The sequence below is a fragment of the Citrus sinensis genome, chromosome 5, assembly GCF_022201045.2.
Source record: "Citrus sinensis cultivar Valencia sweet orange chromosome 5, DVS_A1.0, whole genome shotgun sequence".
NCBI classification, from domain to species: Eukaryota; Viridiplantae; Streptophyta; class Magnoliopsida; order Sapindales; family Rutaceae; genus Citrus; species Citrus sinensis.
The window spans coordinates 16,401,414-16,422,796 of record NC_068560.1 but is presented as its reverse complement, the minus strand read 5'-3'; the positions used below and the strand labels follow the sequence as shown (position 1 = coordinate 16,422,796).

Genomic DNA, 21,383 nt, shown 5'->3' with positions numbered 1-21,383 from the left:
GTTTGCATCTTTCTTCTGGTCCATACTTAAGTTATTTTGACTGATTCACTTTTCCTCTATTATCTAAATCATTCCTTATATCAATTCAATCACTTTTGAACTAGAAACCTTTTCCTTGTTTCCATCTTCTCACCAGATTCACAACAGTTTTTAAGCTTTCTTTGATTTCTCCGCTTCCACAACCAGATACACTTGTCATCTTTGTTGTTTCATTTTCTTTTTTTCGTTTTTCTTTTTTTTTTTTTTGCCTCTCTTTCTCTCCGTGTTTCGCTCGTCGTTTATTTTCATTTCGGAACTTTGAAAAAAAGAGGATCGAAGATGGTGGAAAGCAATGTTGCTGTTCTGTTAGAAGTTGTGAAATGCTTCGCTCCTCCAACAGAACGCCAACTTGGTTATTTGCGTAACTATAAAGCCAACTTTGAGAATCTCAAGGCAGAAATAGACAAGCTCAAGGATGGAAGTAAGAGCATTCAGCACAGAGTTTCTGAGGCTGAAAGAAAAGGAGAAAAGATTGAAGAGAAGGTTGAGAACTGGCTGGTTAGTGCGAACAACACCATTGAGCAGGCAGCCAAATTCATTGAAGATGGGGAGACAACAAGTAAGCAATGTTTCAAGGGCTTGTGTCCTAATTTGAAGACCCGCTATCAGCTTAGCAAGAAAGCAGAAACAGAGGTGAAGGCCCTTGTTGAACTCAAAGAAGAAGCGAGGAGATTTGATGATAGAATTTTCTACCGTACCATTGCGGAGGAGGTATGGCTAAAGTCTAACAAAGGTTACGAGGCCTTTAAATCAAGACTTTCTACTCTGAAGTCTATACAAGATGCATTGACTGATGTCAATGTCAGCATCGTTGGGGTATACGGCATGGGCGGCATTGGAAAGACAACACTGGTGAAGGAGTTTGCAAGGCAAGCCAGTGAAGAGAAACTCTTTGATCAGGTGGTTTTTTCAGAGGTTTCCCAAACTCCAGACATAAAAAAGATTCAAGGGGAAATTGCAGAGAAACTAGGTCTGGAGTTGTCCGAGGAGGCTGAATCTAGAAGAGCTAGTAGACTTTATGAACGATTGAAGAAAGAGAAGATGATCCTTGTGATTCTGGATAACATCTGGAAATATCTTGATTTAGAGACTGTTGGAATTCCTTTTGGCGATGATCATAGAGGATGCAAATTATTATTAACAGCAAGGGATCGTAATGTCTTGTTAAGTATGGGATCTGAAAATAACTTCTTGATTGGCATTCTAAATGAGCAAGAAGCTTGGAGGTTGTTCAAGATAATGGCTGGTAATTATGTTGAAAATCGTGAGTTAAAATCTACAGCAACAAATGTAGCCAAGGCATGTGGAGGTTTGCCTATTGCCCTAACCACAGTAGCAAAGGCACTGAGAAACAAAGAGCTGCCTGTGTGGAAGAACGCATTGCAAGAACTCCAAACGCCTTCAGAGGCAAGCTTCGATGAAGGAGTACCAGTAGAGGCATACTCAACAATTGAGCTAAGTTACAAGTATTTAAGAGGTGAGCAACTCAAGAAAACTTTTTTACTGTGTAGTCTAATTACACCAACTTCAATTATGGACTTGTTCAAATATAGCATGGGCTTGGGTGCATTTGAAAGTGTCCATAAGCTAGAAGATGCACATAACAAATTACATGCATGGGTCCATCAACTAAGAGACTCTTGTTTGTTGCTTGAGGATGGTAGCAGTAAATTCTTTTCCATGCATGATGTTGTTCGCGATGTTGCCATTTCAATAGCACGTCGTGACAAAATTGCATTTGCGGTGAGAAATGAGGATGTGTGGAACTGGCCAGATGCAGATGCACTAAAAAAATATCTTGCAATTTGTTTAAAAGATAGTATTATTAATGACATTCCTGAAGTGTTGGAATCTACACAACTTGAATTTTTATTCATGTCACCCAAGAACTCTTTTGTTGGCCCAATGTTCCTGAGAACTTCTTCAAAAGGACGAAAAAGCTTCGGGTTTTGGATTTGACTAGAATGCGGTTATTGTCATTGCCATCTTCAATTGATCTTCTAGTAAATCTTCGGACACTTTGTCTTAATCAAAGCATTTTGGGAGACATGGACACAGCCATTATTGGAAAGTTGGAAAATCTAGAAATCCTTAGCTTTGTGCGGTCTGATATTGTACAGTTACCTAAAGCACTAGGGCAACTGACTAAGCTAAGGCTGTTAGATTTAAGAGACTGTTTCCATCTAAAAGTTATTGCCTCAAATGTCTTATCGAGCTTAATCCGATTAGAAGAATTGTATATGGGTAATTGCTCTGTTGAATGGGAGGTTGAAAGAGCCAACAGTGAAAGAAGTAATCCTAGCCTTGATGAATTGATGCTTTTACCTTGGCTAACCACTCTAGAAATTGATGTTAAAAATGACAGTATTTTACCGGAAGGCTTTTTGGCCAGAAAGCTCGAAAGGTTCAAAATATCCATTGGAAATGAGTCATTCATGCCTCCCAAGAGTGTTACAAGAGAATGGTTTCAAAGCCGGCCGCACTTTTTGATCAACAGTAATCGTGAGAGTTTAAGAGAATTGAAGCTCAAGATTGATTTTATGGACATTTGCTCCATGAAATTGCAGGGCATCAATAACGTTGAATACCTATGGTTGGACAAGCTGCAAGGTGTCAAGAATGTTCTTTTCAATTTGGACACAGAAGGCTTTTCACAATTGAAGCATCTCCATGTTCAAAATAATCCTAACTTCTTGTGTATCGTGGACTCAATGGAGATGGTAGCTTGTGAAGCCTTTCCTCTTTTGGAGTCACTTATCCTTCACAATTTGATCAACATAGAGAGGATATGTATTGATCAGCTCAAAGTAGAGTCTTTCAACGAACTCAAAATCATACAAGCATATAATTGTGATAAATTGAGTAATATCTTTTGGCTCTCTACTACAAAATGCCTTCCAAGACTTGAGAGAATTGCAGTTGTTAATTGCAGCAAGATGAAAGAGATTTTTGCAATTGGGGAAGAAGTTGATAATGCAATTGAGAAGATAGAGTTTACTCAATTAAGATCTTTGAGTCTGGGGAATCTTCCAGAGGTTACAAATTTCTGCCGTGAAGTAAAGACTCCTTCAGCATCACCAAACAGACCATCGTCGCAAGAGGATACTTCAACTCTGCTTTTCAACGAGAAGGTGCGTAGGCTATCATTTTCTATTTTTCTTCATATATATATATATATATATATATATAACAGATTTTATTCTATCATGCGTTCTCTTTTGTCGTCATACGTGGAAAATAATTAAATCATTTAAAGAATTGAAAGAAAATGGAAAAAAGGATAAAAAGAATCTCACACGCTCACTAATTGAGCTCTTAACAAGTAGTATGAATTAGAATGCATCAAACTCAGCTGTCAGTTGGAAATTAATTCTGGCTTGCATTAATTTGTAATCAAAGAAGAAAATTTCAACAAGTGCTTTCCATATAGATATTGGATCTAACGAGAAATTCTTATTTTTTTAAGTTGCGTTGCCTAACTTGGAGGCTTTGGAGATATCTGCAATTAATATCGACAAGATTTGGCACTACAATCAAATTTCGGCGGCCGTGTTTCCTCACTTTCAAAGTTTAACACGATTAGTTGTGTGGTACTGTGACAAACTGAAATACATATTTTCAGCGTCTATGATCGGAAACCTCAAGCAGCTCCAGCACTTAGATATACGCTTCTGTGAGGATTTACAGGAGATCGTTTCCGAAAACAGAGCAGATGAAGTGATCCCTTATTTTGTCTTTCCACAGCTCACCGTTCTGATACTCCAAGGTCTACCAAAACTTAGATGTTTATACCCAGGAATGCATACTTCGGAATGGCTAGCACTAGAAAATTTTGCAGTGTGTCGTTGTGACAAATTAAAGATATTCGCTGCAGATTTATCGCGGAATAAAGAGAATAATCAACTTGATATTCCTGCACAACAGCCCTTATTGCCGTTCGAAAAGGTATGAAGTCATTTTCTAGATTTTTTTTTCAATAGCTCATTGACGACTTTTGACTTTGAAAAATGTAACAAAACATTGATAAATTAATACTTAATAAATTGAAAATTTTTATTGCATAATAATCTTTGCTAGTCTTGACTGAGGGATCAATGTGGGAGATTAATAATTATATGAACTTTTTTAGGTAAAGAATCCTTAGTTTTTCTTTATACAACGACTTACAAAATAAATTAATAATTTATTGTTGTGAAATAAAATATTTTCATGCAAATGTAAATCAACCCTTTTTCCCTAATTTCTTTTTTACCTCTAAAATTAACATATAAAAAAATCATATAATGAATTTTATCACTAATTCAATATTTTTGGGGGGTAAAATTAATATAAAATAGATACTATAAAGACGCTGCTTGTGATTGGATTACTCAAAATCATTTGAGAGAACATCAATTGACGTCATTAGTTATTATGATTTATGATGATCAGATCTTACCCAACTTGAAGGACCTATCATTGAATGGAAAAGACCTGAAGATGATTTTGCAGGCCGATTTCCCACAACACCTTTTTGGCAGTCTTAAACAACTAGAGATTGCCGAAGATAACTCAGCTTGTTTTCCAATCTGGAATGTACTTGAGAGATTTCACAATCTCGAAATACTCTCACTGTTTCAATTTTCATTCAACGAAGAGGTATTTTCGGAGGAAGGAAGCTTAGAGAAACATGTGGGGAAGTTGGCAATGATAAAAACATTAGAGCTGCGCTGGCACTATCATCTGAAGCAGCTGTGCAAACAAGACTCCAAACTTGGCCCCATTTTTCAGTATCTTGAAATTCTAAAAGCATATCATTGTCAAAGTCTGTTAATTCTATTGCCATCATCATCGGTATCTTTTCAGAACCTAACAGCTCTGGTGGCTTTCGGTTGCAAGAAATTGTTACACATGGTAACATCCTCCACAGCAAAAACTCTGGTGCGACTCGTAGCAATAGAAATATATGGCTGCAGAGCAATGACAGAGGTGGTAATAAATGACAAAGATGGAGTTGAAAAAGAAGAGATTGTTTTTAGCAAATTGAAGACGTTGGAACTGTTTGATTTAGATAGCCTCACAAGTTTCTGCTCTGCCAATTACACCTTCAAATTCCCATCTTTGCAAGATTTGTGGGTGATTGGTTGTCCCAAGATGAAGATTTTCACTACAGGAGAATCAATCACGCCTCTTAAGAGTAAACGTCTGCTATGGAGAGACAGCGTATCAACGGCGCTGGGCTAATAATGATCTAAACACAACCATACAACAATTACATGCTGAGAAGGTACGTATATACATATTACTCTCTATCTCCCATGATAAATTTTTACAAAATTTGCTTTCTTAAATACAATATAGATAAGATATTAGTTATAAAGTAAGTTTAAATTGATGAATAAGAATTTTACTTTCAGCTGTTGGCGGTGTCGTCGTCATACTCTACGCAGTACGACTAATTTCATAGGCTTCTTATGACTTGGAGTTGCGAATTTTAAGAAGAAAGTCTCAACTGGTAATTAATTTTTATTTCATTTATTTAATCCCATGGCTTGTTTCGCAATTTCATCTGAATTATTTAGAATGGGTCCCTCGGTTTACTGTTAAATTTGCAATGCAATTTTAATGATCCTTTCAGACTTTTATGGACAGATTTTGCAAAATTGAATGTCTTTTAGCCTAGTTTAATTTGAGTTTTTCATTTTTTTTTTGAGAGCTCCCCTTGTTTTCTAAAATTTTATAATTCCTTGCATACTTTTTATGATAAAATTTCATTAAAAGCCTTCATATTTTATAATTCCTTGAAAACTTGCATACTTTTTCCTTTTTATCTTTGCCAATTATTTATTGTCATCATTGCTGTTCTTTTATTTTAGTTTGTGCTCTGTTTGTTCATTGGGTTTGCTTTTCGGAAAGTTAGAAGGCAAGGAAAGTACTTAGAAAATGTTCTTCCCTATGAACACATAATTAACAGCTGAATATCATTCATTGGATTAAAAAAAATTAAAATAAAAAAAAAGTAATCAGCCCATTATTCCTAGAACAAATCCTTAAACCATCAAACGTTAGCTATGAACAAGTACATTGGTCTATAGCATATTCATAATATTTTCTCTGCTGTTCCTGTTAAAATTTCTCTACTCTATGATTGCAGAATGTCTGGATACTGATGAAGATTTAAGTCACTCTTCTTCTGTGAATAAGGTCGTTTTTCTTTTTTCCTCTATTCAAAATTTCCATTCTGAGGGGTTCCCATTTCCATCTTCGTGATCTTCTTGTGATAGTATGAGTTACAACCTGTCTGTTTCCTTTATTTGATCATCGCAAGTTCAAAGACATTTTATTCTAGCTAAGCTTTGTGTATGTATTAGAACATTTTTATTCTCAATATATATGACTCAATGAGAGGTCTTTTATTATATATATGTCGTGAATTTCTGTTGTATTTTGACATTTGATGGTGTATCATTGTCTCATTGCAAGGTCTTGTAATCACTCTGATTCTCATTTGAGGAGGTTGGTCTCGTCGATGTGTATGTGTTTATATCCACAAGAAATTTGATAAATGGTCTTGTCATTTTCTCATCAAAACATCTGGTGCTTCATATGTTGGAGGGCTACCAGGCATCAGGGCCAGATTTTTAAACTCAAAGTTCTTCGTGTCATTTTTTAACAATAATAAGGAAGCCCAAGAGAAAATCTAGAAGTCCTACTAAGGAGCCGCTTCTGCATATATTGTTCATTTTCTTAATTACCTTCATTATTATTTTCGTTTTCAATCGATCAAACTTCAGTTTCTTAGAATTAATCTAATTATGTACTTCATCTTGAAATCCTTAATTTACTCATCAAAATGTGAACGCTTAGTGTATCATTTTTACACTATAAGAAATAGTTGTATTACCGACCAGACATTTCCACAATATACTATTCAAAATAAGTACTTTTTACAAAGGTATTGTCATTGACGAACCGTTGGATAAATATGAAAAGTATCATACCTTGGTGATAAAGAAAATTCGTTTGTCGGAAATGGAATGTCGAGCCCAAAATTACTCTAAACTTGGTAAAGTTAGATTTTGGCCCAATTTGTTTGAAAGTTTTATACATAAAGCACTTTTTTTTTTAATGTAATTTGTGCAATCTGAAGGGAGGTATTGTAAAATTAACATAAATAAATGTAATATGCCAATACCGTTTAAAACAAAAAAGATATCATGAAATTGAAAAAAATAAATAATAATAATAATAACAACATTAAAAGAAAAAGGAAATTACGGAGAAGAAGAATCGCTTCTTGATCTCAACTCTCAATTTCAATACAATCTATGAATCTCACTTCTCAATGGGGCGAAGAAGGATCTGTCTCCATTCTTCATTCGCATTTACTCAGTGGTAATTAATTCTTCACTCTCACTCGCCGTATTTCCTGCAGATTTCTTCATTTTCCTTCACTGTTCATTTTTAAGGTTTCATTGTATTTCCATTGAGTTTGCAACCGTTCAATTGCTCGATCCTTATTAGTTTTTGGACTTCAATGACCATAGAAGAAAATTATCACAAACTCTTCCTTATTTTGTCTTTGTTTTTTTATTTGTTTATGCATGTTTCCTTTGCTGATTTATTTACTTATTTCTTTCTCTGATGTCCTAATTTATCCTATGATATTTCAATTGATGTATTACGTTCATGTTATGTTTATGGATGCTTGCTCTACTGTCCTAATTTACAATGAAATTTTACTCCGTCCTTAGCTGTCGATTCACAGTGGTGTTTCATTAATATGTACTTGTCTTATTTTATATTTCATTAACTTTTATTTCAACAATTGCTGCAGGTGTCAAATAATGAATTTGTATGAGCTTCAGTCCAAGGTAATTATCTTTTTCATTTCATGTTATTTGATCTCTACGTTTATTTTATCGTTTCATCTAAATTATTTGGAATGCATCAGCTGGTTTATTCTTAATTTTGGAACGAATTTGATGCAGCGGATGGTTGCGTAGGATGAGTGGAGTATCTCTCTAGGGTAACAACTTGAGCTATAAGTATCTATTTAGGGTGTATAATATACATTTCGAAGTTCGCGACGAGGGGAATCTAATCTAATACTGTAGCGCCGCATTAGTCTCGTGGTTCGATTGAAAATTATATTTATTTCATATTTTTTACAAGTTTAAGATCTATTTTCCTATTGTTTTCAGGATTTTTATCTTTTTTTTTTTCTAGATATAGAATTGGAGTAACATTTATCTTATTTCAGTTAGGAGAATGTTATTATGTAGTAATATGTTAGGTTTACTTATTTTGGTAAATTTGTGATATTTAAGTTTAGTTTAAAAGAAGTCCAAAACCTTAATTTTGTTATTCAGACTTTCATTAATAAAATATAAAACTTTCTAAAAGAGAAAATGCTCATCTGGTACCTATATTTTAACTTCAATGCTCGTTTAGTTTTTATATTTTAAAAAATACCTCAATATACCTTGATATTAAATACGTTACATTTTTCCTTAAATTTTATTTACTTTTACAATAATATCTTGGCAATAATATTCTTAAATTAATTTATTTATTTATAAAAAAGTTAATTGGAAAATTAATCAATAAATATCAATATGAAATAACCAGTATTTTTTGTACTTTTACGACAATCTTGCTAATAATTCTTTATAAATAAATTAATAGCAGCCATCTTAAAGTAATGTTTAATATTCTTAAAGCAATCTTACTAATAAATGCATAAAAAAATTAATTTACGAAATTAGTCCTAAAACTAAAATAATAACATAAAATTTTTATTAATATTTATTTTGTTTAAGGCTGGCTAGATGAATTACCATTTTTTTCTTTTCATTGATATTCCCAAAAATATTATTCCAACACAGTAGGGGTGTCTTGAGGTTGAGGCACTTTTTAAAATATAAGAACTAAATACACTCTTAAGTCAAAATATAGAGACTAAATGAACATTTATTCCTTTTAAAAAGCTTGTGTTTCTCTATCTTTTCAATCTCAATGTTTTTGTTTCCGTTTCATCATAAGTTCTAATGTTTGGTTCTCAGCTTTATGTGCAAATTTTACATCATTGAAGGTCTTTTGATCTGTGTTAAGATCATAAAATTATACTTGCATTGGTCAGGTTATACGAAAATTGTACAAAATAATATTCTTATATAACTGTTGTCCTCTGTTATTACGGAATCCCCAAGTTCTGAAGAAGGTCGAAATCAGGTCTCTCTACTGTGAAGCCCCTGGAATAAGAGCTACAAATGTGTTACCGTTGAAAGCATGGCAGAAAACTTAGTACTTAATTCAGACTCTTTGTGGCTTCAATATTTTACTTAACATGAAAAATTCTTTCTAGCTTGCATCATTGTAAAGATAAATTGTCGTAGTTCTGACAATGAACAAGTATAAATGTCGACAGAGAAAAGTACTGAACAATTAATGTTAACAGCAATCGATTGGTGTGAGCGCCAACCACCATTTTCATATTTAAGCCTTTAGAACAGCAAAACAAAATACGGCAAGTGGCAAACCACATCAAATAATCAAATTGTTGATAGATTTTGAAAGCTTTAATTTGCTTGACATATATTTGAATATTTCAACAGATGCATCTTTTCTCTACTCACGGGACACGTTGAGTTAGAAATGGTTTGAATGTCAATATTACTCCTAGTGCCTCGACCAAATTCAGAATGAAAAAAATCATCTGGTTACCTGCACTTTAGTTTAAGCAGCTAACTAAGCTAATTAGCACAAAGTAATTCACAAACTCGTGAGAAATTTCATCAGTAAATCATCCTACCTGGGAGGAAACCAGCATCTTGACGCTTTTGTGACCAAGAAAATCTGCCAGAACCCCACTTAATGAAAAAAAATTATAACATCATTTACATATAAGTTTACAAAATCAATAGGACACTCACAGAGCACCTCCTACAGCTGGACCGGCAGTTTTGGTAAGCGACACTACAGTCATAGCAAGTCCATTGGCAGCTCCTCTCTGATGCTGTTCCTGTTATTGTGGCATAAACCAACAAATTAAATTTAAACTTTGACACGTACAAAATTTGAAAAAGCTGAAATCATGGAAATGTTCTAAACAAACAAAAGAAAAAAAATATTTCCCACTGCTCTATTTTGCAGAAGGAATAATCCAGTTATTATAGACATCTGATGTTATAATTCAGGAAAAGTAATAAAGAATTACAACATTTCTAATAAAGAAGATATAAAATAATTTTTATACATACTTCCTAATGGGTAATATAACCTAAGTATATGGATCAATGATTAGGATATCCACTGACAGAGAAAACATTCTTCATCACAGAAGCACAGTTTTTCAATAAGGTATCAATAAGGCAAGGCTGAACACAGATAACATTGCTATGTAAGTGTAACTTGTCAAAAGACGTATCGATAAAACCTGTACATACATAGAAAATTACGTCACCAAATCCATGAAGAAAAGTATTTTATAAACAAATATGTTTGAAACAAACTATCAAATGGTCTAAATGCCACATGGTGTGTTCGAAATTTTACCCCTGCAATGCGTGTTATGATTATTGGCCTGATCTTCCTCTAAACGTAAGGGTATAAAGTAAGTTGTAAACCAAGGAGGGTGAATCCTATAGTAAGTTCAAAATGAGGACAATCAATAAGCAGTTTTGTGGGGTTGATGTTGGGGAAAAATTAGTTTTTTAAATTTAAAAAAAAAAACTTTTAGGACCGATCTCATAAAATATATAGGAATTCATAATTTAGAAAATCATACTTTGACAATCCGAGAAGATGAACAATTTTTGCTTTTTCCGTTGAAGTGATTTAGGCTCCTAGATCACAATCCGTCACCACCACTCCTTTTAGATCACGATCCGCCACCAAATAACCTACCAGGCTATAACTCAAGTTTGATATGCACTTAACGTGTGGGCACCTTTATCACCACTAAAAGCAACCAGCAGGAGAAATTTTTCTCAAAATTAGAGAGAAATTATTTTTCTCTTGGTTTGTATAATGTGGCTCTATCTCTTTTCTTTAGAGAAAATAAGCCTTTTTATATTTCCATTTAGTGAAAATCCTTAGCTCCAAATAATAAAAACCAAAAGCCACGGTACTTGCTTTTTCTATAGGGGGTCCACCTTGTAAAATAACATAAGGCCCCTTACACACAAGCATATTAAATGGAGCCTCCCACTAAATGATATATTTAGGTTTTTGACCCAAATAGCTAGTTATCTTGTTTATTAATCTAGTCGTGGTGCAATCAATTAAATGAGCTAATCCGGCGATCATTTGGGAACATATAATAGTGGCTACAACAATTAAGCTTGTAATTAAATAAGCCTAATCATTTAATTCCAACCTACTCTACTATAAGATTGGAATTGACCTCCATAATTGTATGTTCGAATAATAATTCGTCCCAAGCCATATTGATTTCTTTACTGCTCAATCCTTTGTACCACATCGTTAATTAAATCGACATCTCAACTGTCCAATCAATTTAATTACATCTTGTTCCTTAATATTTACTGGTTTTCTCTAATGATCATTTTCAACATATTAAATATGTTGACACAATTTGGCTAAAGAATTCTATGATCAAGTATCGAAAACCCATCAAGAGATGTGTTGTACAAATTCTATATTGTTAATCTATAACTCCAATAATCATAATTGCTCTCACCAAGATACCTGGTAATCTTGACTACAAGTATGTGTCGTGCGCATTGGTAACTCAAATGGAATAACAATTACAATCATGGAATCATAACTAACTCAAGATTAAGATTACAGTAAAATCAAGGCCTATGAGATTTAATAAGTCTGACAGTTATTACAAAGTTAATTAAATCTCATATGTGATTATGTTTAATGTAGTCGCACTACATCAATAAATTCATACATGATTAAGACAAATCATTCAATGAATTTATTACAGTATATACCTAAATAAAGTGCCCAACTTTATTTATTAACTGCAAACTTTATTCATTTAATCATAAGATAACTTGTATTTATGTCTTTTGTGAATCCACATAGTGATCACATAAATGCATATAATATGATTAAATGGACTTTACTCAAAATATCAATGCAATTAAAATACTTGAATAAAATACCTCATATATTTTATTAATTAGAAAACGTATTTATTACAATTAAATTAACACATATGCTTTTAAAGAGCACATTTTCCCAACAATCTCCCACTAGCTCTCAAAGCATATTTGGCATCTCACGCATGCCCATGGATTCTAAGTGCAAGTTAAAAGGTTTCCCAGGTATGGCCTTAGTAAAAGGATCTGCCAAGTTTTGCTGTGACGCAATCTGAGTAACCTCCACATCACCTCTCTGCATTATATCCCTTATGAGATGATACTTCCTCTCAATATATTTTTGTTTCTTGTGGTTCTTTGGTTCCTTAGATTGAGCTACCACACCACTATTATCACAAAATAGTTTAAGGGGTGCAGTTACAGCAGGTACCACCTCAAGATCTTATAGGAACTTATGGAGCTATACAGCTTCAGATGCAGCCACATATTCAGCTTCAGTTGTGGAGTCTGCGATACAAGATTGTTTCACACTCCTCCAACTAATAGCTCCACTTCCTAATGTAAACACATAGCCAGAAGTTGATTTTATGAAATCCTTATCTAACATAAAGTCAGAATCTGTATAACTCACTGGAATGAGTTCATCACCAGAATACACAAGCATATAATTTTTAGTTCTTTTTAGATACTTTATTATATGATTGACCGCAGTCCAATGTTCAGGTCTAGGATTACATTGATATTTGCTAACCATCCCTACCCCAAAACAGATGTCTGGTCTAATGTAAAGCATGGCATACATGAGACTTCCCACAGCTTCTGCATACGGAACTCATCTCATTTTCTCTATCTCTTCATATGTTTTAGCTGATTGATCCTTAGAGAATGTAATTCCATGTCTGAATGGTAATAAACCAGTCTTGGAATTTTCCATGCTAAATCTAGCCAATATTTTATCAATAAAGACCGCTTGAGACAAGGCTAAAGTTTTATTCTTCCGGTCTCTTAGTAACTTGATACCAAGAATATAACTTGCCTCTACCAGGTCTTTCATATCAAATTATTTTGCTAGCCAACTTTTTATTGTAGTCAATACTCCTATATCGTTTCCAATTAGGAGAATATTCTCTACAGATTTTTTCTGAATTTTCTTGTACACACATGGTTCATCAATGTTCTGAATGAATCCAAACGATTTAATCGCTTGATCAAATCTGGCGTTCCATGACCGGGATGCTTGGTTCAATCCATAAATAGATCTCTGCAACTTGTATACCATGTGTTCTTGGCCTTTTTATACGAATCCATCTAGTTGTTGCATGTAGATGTCTTCTTTAAGATGCCCGTTAAGAAAGGCAATCTTAACATCCATTTGTCAAATTTCATAATCTAGCACTGCAACAATAGAGAGCAGAATCCTAATGGATTTAAGCATAGCAATCGGAGAAACAATTTCTTCATAATCGATTCCCTCTTTCTGAGTAAAACCTTTGGCTACTAATCTTACTTTGAATGTTTCCACCCTTCCATCTACTCCCATTTTTCTCTTATAGATCCACTTGCACCCTATTGGTTTTACCCCATTTGGTGCCTCTACAAGTTCCCAGACTTTATTGGAATACATAGATTCCATTTCTTGATTTATGGCCTTTTTCCAGAATTCAACATCTCTGTCTATTAGAGTTTCGTTGTATCCAGTGGGATCTTGTACATGTTCATCTGAGATAGTCGTATAGGTTTCTCCCAATAACATGTATCTCGCAGGTAACCTACTTACCCTCCCACTACGACGAGGTTCTAAAAGTGATGGTTGTTTAGGGATAATCATGTGTTGATCAGCTGGTTGTTGTTGTTCTTCTTGTTCTATAACAGGTGTTGAAAGACCTGATCACCTGACAGTACTTCAAGTATTACCTTACTCTTAGGTTTGAAGTTATTCATATAGTCTTCCTCGAGGGAAGTGAAATGTGTGCTCACAATCACTTTCCTATATTAAGGACTATAAAATAAACCTCTCATTGTTCCTTTGAGATACCCCATAAACATACAAACCTCAAAACGTGAATCCATTTTTTCTACTTTTGGTTTCAGCACATGTGTTGGTGATCCCCAAATACGGACATGTCGTAAACTTGGTTTGCGACCTGACCATAATTCTATTGGGGTTTTAGGCACTGACTTAGATGGAACTAAGTTCAAGAGGTAAACTGCAGTTTCCAGTGCTAGTTGAAATACTAACTAGGCAACCCAAGAGGGGGGGGTGAATTGAGATTTTATAATTTAAGCTAAGCAAACCACACAACAATTTAATCTATTGCCTTAATCAAATTGAAAACAATAAATTCAATCATGCACAATATTAAAAGAGTAAGGGAAGAGAAAACAAACACAATGATTTTTACGTGGTTCGGCAATCCCCGCCTACGTCCACGCCTCCAAGCTCACCGGGCTTGAGGATTTCACTAAGCTAGCCTCTCAAGGCTTCAAACGCTTACAATTGACTTCCAAGGTGTCAATGAACCTTTACAACAAGAGATTATCCCCAATCTCTTAACCCAAGTGTATCCCAACACTTACAATCTTTTAACTTGATTTTACAAAAAAGATTACAAATGAATCTCTCTCACACAATGTGTTTGATCACAAGTGAAAGCTCAATGTGTGAATGAATGAGATGAATACAAGGATTTAAAGCTCAATGAAAGTTGTATTCTCAATATTTTGCTCAATGATGATCGTTGGAATTCTTCTTGTTTGAATTGGATTGAGCTTATTTATAGTTGGAGCTGAAAACTAGCCGTTATTGACTTTCTGCACACTGTCGGATCGCCGCTAACTAGATGTCGGATCGCCGTTTGACTGGTCAATATGACCGTTGGGGCTGATTTTCAAATTGTCGGATCGCCGTTATCTAGATGTCGGATCGCCGTTTAGGTCCAGAGGCTAATCTTCAGTTCTGTTAAATATCGGCGAGCCGTTTATCAAAATTGTCGGATCGCCGTTTTGGTCCAGAGGCTAATCTTCAATTCTGTTAGATGTCTGCGAGCCGTTATCAAGATGTCGGATCGCCGTTTTCTACAGTAACTACTACAGTGACATATTTTCCAAAATTATAGTTTGACCCCAAAACTTTATAAAAGTGTATTATGGCCCAAAACGTTATGAAACTTTGCAAATAGGTCCAATTTCAGAATTTCTAAGTAATACTTTGTTAATCCCAAAACTTTTTGAAATTATGGTATAGCCCAAAATGCTATGACACTTTTCAAATAAGTCATTCTCCAAAATTTCAAGCAATACTTGTTTATTTCAAAGTTTTCAAAATTCTTTCAATTAAACCATAAACTTTGAAAAACAATCAATTTCATAAAATCATTTTTCCATTAAATATCAAACATTTATAATGTGAAAATAATGATTTATTTAAAAAGCATAAAAACAATCAATTTCATAAAATCATTTTTCCATTAAATATAAAACCTTTAAAATGTGAAAATAATTATTTATTTAAAATGTATAAAAAATAATTTGATCTTAAAAGATTAATCATTCTTAATCTTGTTTGTTATCATCAAAATCAATATTATGGAAACATATATGTTAACACTAGTCCCCAAAAAGAGATTGGTAATAACAAATAACTAAGTAAAGATCTCACCATATCCAAAAGAGTTTTATTTCTCTTTTCTGCTACCCCATTTTGTTGTGGTGTTCTTGGGGCAGTTAACTAAGATATAATCCCATTTTCAACCAGATACTCTTTGAAATCTCCAGAAAGAAATTCACCACCTCGATCAGATCGAAGTTGCTTTATGTTCTTACTTAATTGCTTTTCTGTCTCAGCCCTATCTCTTTGAATTTCTCAAAAGTTTAAGACTTGTGACGCATCAGATAAACATAACCGTATCTTGAGTAATCATCAGTGAAAGTGATGAAATACTCATAACGTCCTCAAGCTTGTATATTGATTAGTCCACATACAACTGTATGTACCAATTCAAGTGGTACTATTGCATGCACTCCTTTGGCCGAGAACGGCCTTTTGGTCATTTTCCCTTATAAACAGGATTCAAAAAGTGGCAATGATTCATTTTCCAATAGATCCAAGAGCCCATCTTTGATCATTCTCTGTATCCTATTTTGGTTTATATGACCCAAGCGCAAATGCCAGAGGTAACATTAGTTGGAAGAAATATTTCTTTTCTTAGATAAATGTGTATGCTCATCATTATTGATCACTGTGTCATGCATAGAATGGATCATAGGACTTAAATGATATAAATTATCTTCCCATGTTCCAGAACAAATAAGTCTCTTATTATAAAAAATAAAAACAAAAGATCCAAAATTTACAGTGTACCCTTGTTTTGACAAACAAGCTACTGAAATTAAATTTCACTTAATGTCTGGAAGCTAAAGACAAATGTTCAAAACTAAATTCTCATTATTAAAAGATAATAAAATAGATACAGTCTTCACCACTGACACGACCTGTCTTGTCCCTAATTGCAGCTTGACGCTTCCTTCACTTATTTTCCTAGTTTCCTAAAACCAATAAAGTGAATTAAAAATATGATTAGTTGCTCCTGAATCCAACACCCAAGTGTCAATAGGATTCTGAACTAAACAGACCTCAATTACAAAAAGATTTCCCATACCTGATTTCACAATCTTAGGGCAATCCTTTTTTCCAGTGACCTTTCTGTCCACACTTGAAGCATTTGCCTTTTGGCTTGCCATCTTGCTTGGTAGACGATTTCTTTTTCCCAGCTTTCTTCTTACCCTTGCCTTTCGGCTTGGGCCTAGAAGAAGAACCTTTTTCAGCAATATTTATGCTTCCTAGAGATTTCTCAGTACAATAGATCTCTTCAGCAGAATGTAGTTCGTTCATCAATTCAGTTAAGGTCATGTTTCTTTTGTTCATGTTATAATTAACCTTAAACTCCTTAAATGTTTTTGGCAGAGATTCTAGCACCATGTCAATCTTTGAGTTATCATCGATTTGTGCTCCCTGAATCTCAGCCTCATTCAAATAGTCCATCATTTTGAGGACATGATCACGAACTCTTGTGCCCTTCCCCATTTTGCAGTTCATAATGCCTTTCAGCGCTGCTTGTCTCGCAGAGCGAGTACTCCGCCCGAACATCTCTTGGAGACTATCCATTATTTCAGTGGAAGTCTCCAAGTTCTGATGTTTGGTCTGCAGAATATTAGAAATCGAGGCTAAAATGTAGCATTTTGCCATTTCATTGGCCTTTTGCCATTTCTCATAAAGCCTCCTCTAATTTCTATGAGCATCATCCGCTGGAACTAGAGGGCATGGCTGGGTTAAGACATATTTATAATTTTCAGCAGTCAGGACAATGAATAGATTTTTTTTCCAATCTATATAGTTCTCTCCAGTGAGTTTGTTTTGACTCAAAATAATAGTAAGTGAGCTCAAGGAAGACATTTTTTGAAAAATAAAACATCCATGCATAAATAATTTGATATAATATTCACAATAAATAACAAAAATGCAAAAAACCATAAATGCATTTTTATTTATTGTAACGATAATCTAGTACCGCTTTGACAAGCTATCCGTTGGGGAAGTCATGTCTACACTTACTAGACCAAATTATCCATTGGATTATTCACTTTCATGTAGAGACATGATAACTAATTATTGTTATCCTTTTGGGCCTAAATTTGTTAACAGAGCTTCGTTGGGAAGGTTAATAACAAATTTTAGTTGAGTGTATAACCATTGTTTCAATCTAAGTATTTTTCATATCAATAGTCATTGTTGGGGTGAACAATCGATTGAAAAATATTTCAATTTTATCTTTAAAGAAGTTCATCAAATAAAATATCTAATATATATACCCTTCGAAGGGAGCATCACCGTATCATGAAGTCGAGGTATATATATAATTTTATTATTGAACTAACAATGGAGCCCGTGGGAAAAATTATCTTGAATTTTCCCTCTCCCACTCAATATTTTAAAATTGGTTTTTTTTAAAACATACATAAATAATATTTTTAATTGCATGCTTCCTATAATATTATCTAGATGATATTCAACATTATTAAGCATATTCAATTTTCAAACAATATAATGAGATTCATAATTAATGAACATCATGTATCATTATGCATAGAATGGCGCTACCTATTCTATATGACGTGTTATCATGGCATGTTATCATCCAAAATATAACATATAGAAAAATAATTAAATAATCTTAATTCATGGCTTTCCTAAAATTAAAAAAATACATTAACCCTAAGCCTAATCTTCATTGGGCTTCTTGTCAATGTCCATCTTCCATAGGCTTGTCTTTGTTAATGGACTAGGGGAAGTTGGGCTTTTAAATTTATTATTGGTCCAATTTTAATTTTGAAAGGAAATAAATAAATAAATAAACTTTTTTAAATAAAACGTTTGGACCAAAAATAAATTTAATGTTCAATTTTATTTATGCATTTTAATCCATTAAGCCCAATTTCAATTGGGCCTAAAACTATGATTCATTAAGCCCAAAACTATTGTTGGACTTAAATGCAAAAATTAAACCTTATCTGACCGAAAGACAAATTGTAGAACCATAGGGACCTCAATGATAAAAACCATTGAAGCCTTAAATCCATATATTTCTCTCCCCTTCTTCTCTAGCCTCCATCAATGCAAACTTCAACCGCTGTTCAAAGTTACCACCGATCTCCGATGCCGAGCTAACCACTGCCGCCTCACCGGAAGCAAACCAAACTCGACTGCGCAGCTCACTGCGCATGCAGCGCGCGTTGCTGGCCATTGCTGGTCGCGCACTACTGTCCATGCTGGCCACGAGCGCTGCTGCAGCATGCGCTGGTTCGGTGCTGCAGTTTCCAGCAAGTTTCCAGTAATTTACGAATTTCCTAGGCCAATTTTGGCTTACAAAATTTCTATAATAGTAAAATAAATCAAGAGAGAAACATAGTGATAAAAAGCCACCTCTCATATTACAGATCCAAACGAAAAATACATAAGAGAATCTAATCATGAATTAAGACAAACCATAACACGCTTTATTCATATATTAAACAAATAATATATATCTGAATAAATTATGCCACTCTAATGCATAAATATCAAGATTGATTTCATACGAAATTCTTATATATTAATATGAGATGACTCTAATACCAATTGTTGGGGAAAAATCAGTTTTTTAAATTAAAAAAAAAAACTTTTAGGACCGATCTCATACAATATAAAGGAATTCGTAATCTAGAAAATCATACCTTGACAATCCGAGAAGATGAACAATTTTTGCTTTTTCCGCTAAAGTGATTTAGGCTCCCAGATCACGATCTATCACCACTACTCCTGCTAGATCACGATCCGCCACCAAATAATCTTCCAGGCCATAACTCAAGTTTGATCTGCACTTGACGTGTGGGAGCCTTTATCACCACTAAAAGCAACTAGCAGGAGAAAATTTTTCTCTCAAAATTAGAGAAATTTTTTTTTCTCTTGGTCTGTAAAATGTGGCTCTATCTGTTTTCTTTAGGGAAAATAAGCCTTTTTACATCTCCATTTAGTGAAAACCCTAGGCTCCAAATAATAAAAATTAAAAGTCACATTACTTGCTTTTTCTATAGGGGGGCCACCTTGTAAAATAACATAAGGCCCCTTACACACAAGCATATTAAATGGAGCGTCCCACTAAATGATATATTTATGCTTTTGACCCAAATAGAGATATCTTGCTTATTAATCCAGTAGTGGTGCAGTCAATTAAATGAGCTAACCCGGGGATCATTTTGGAACATACAATAGTGGCTACAACAATTAAGCTTGTAATTAAATAAGCCTAATCATTTAATTCCAACTCTACCCCACTATAAGATTGGAACTAACCTCCATAATTGTATGTTCGAATAATAATTCGTCCCAAACCACAATGATTTCTTGACTGCTCAATCATTTGTAACACATCATTAATTAAATTGATATCTCAACTGTCCAATCAATTTAATTACATCTTGTTCCTTGATACTTACTGGTTTTCTCTAATGATCATTTTCAACATATTAAATATGTCGACACAATCTGGCTAGAGAATTCTATGATCAAGTACCGAAAACTCATCAAGAGATGTGTTGTACAAATTCTATATTGTTAATCTATAACTCCAACACTCATAATTGCTCTCACCAAGATACCTGGTAATATTGACTACAAGTATGTATCATGTCCATTGGTAACTCAAATGGAATAACAATTACAATAATGGAATCATAACTAACTCAAGATTAAGATTACAGTAAAATCAATGCCTATGAGATTTAATAAGTCTGACAGTTATTACAAAGTTAATTAAATCTCATTTGTGATCCTATTCAATGTAGTCACACTACATCAATAAATTCATACCTCATATGTGATCCTATTCAATGTAGTCGCACTACATCAATAAATTCATACCTCATATGTGATCCTATTCAATGTAGTCGCACTACATCAATAAATTCATACATGATTAAGACAAATCATTCAATGAATTTATTACAGTCTATACCTAAATAAAGTGCCCAACTTTATTTATCAACTGCGAACATAATTTATTTAATCATAAGATAACTTGTATTTATGTCTTTTGTGAATCCACATGGTGATCACATAAATACATATAATATGATTAAATGGACTTTACTCAAAATATCAATGCAATTAATATACTTGAATAAAATACCTCATATATTTTATTAATCAGAAAAAAAATGTTTATTACAATTAAATAAACACATATGGTTTTAAAGAGCACATTTTTCCATTACAATTAAATAAACACATATGCTTTTAAAGAGCACATTTTCTCAACAGTTGATGCATGAGAAAACAAGTTAAGAGGAACGAGTATCAGTTTCGTAATAAGTATAAATGGGGAACACAAGTATCAGTTTTGTACCTGAGATGGCAAGAACTTGGCCGACATTTTCAGTTGAGTAACTCAGACCCCCGTACTTCCCCGGCCTTATAGCCCAAAGTGAAAATATCTAAAAGAATAGTTGCAAAATTTACCCATTTGATTATGATTCAAGAAATACGCAAATGGAGAAATTATTGGCATTGTTAAGATAGTTAAAATGGTTAGTTATTGTTTCAGTTTGTTAAGCAAGATAGTTAGAGTTACTGACGTGTTAGCTGAGTTGGCATAAGTTACTTATTTTGTGAGCAGTTTGTCAGTCCACACTGCTCAACTCTCAGGTGCTTAGGTCAAGCATATACAATCTAAAATGTTCAGGAATTTTGCATAA

At 33.7% G+C, this 21,383-nt stretch overlaps 2 protein-coding genes and 1 long non-coding RNA gene across 3 annotated transcripts; all 3 read left to right on the top strand.

The window, feature by feature from the left end:
• Nucleotides 1-318: 318 nt before the first annotated feature.
• Nucleotides 319-1,998, top strand: LOC112497022 (disease resistance protein At4g27190-like). Its single transcript, XM_052441132.1, has one exon. The coding sequence runs from the start codon at nucleotides 319-321 to the stop codon at nucleotides 1,996-1,998; it is 1,680 nt and encodes a 559-aa protein (XP_052297092.1).
• Nucleotides 1,999-2,003: 5 nt separating this feature from the next.
• Nucleotides 2,004-3,990, top strand: LOC127902281 (uncharacterized). The gene is made up of 2 exons (XM_052441131.1): nucleotides 2,004-3,170; nucleotides 3,526-3,990. Exons 1-2 carry the CDS (start codon nucleotides 2,004-2,006, stop codon nucleotides 3,988-3,990), a joined length of 1,632 nt encoding a protein of 543 aa, XP_052297091.1.
• Nucleotides 3,991-4,650: 660 nt separating this feature from the next.
• On the top strand, nucleotides 4,651-6,439 carry LOC127902765 (uncharacterized). Its single transcript, XR_008055339.1, has 3 exons — nucleotides 4,651-5,305; nucleotides 5,436-5,533; nucleotides 6,173-6,439. It is a non-coding gene; the product is annotated as an uncharacterized LOC127902765 (long non-coding RNA).
• The last annotated feature ends 14,944 nt before the right edge of the window (nucleotides 6,440-21,383 follow it).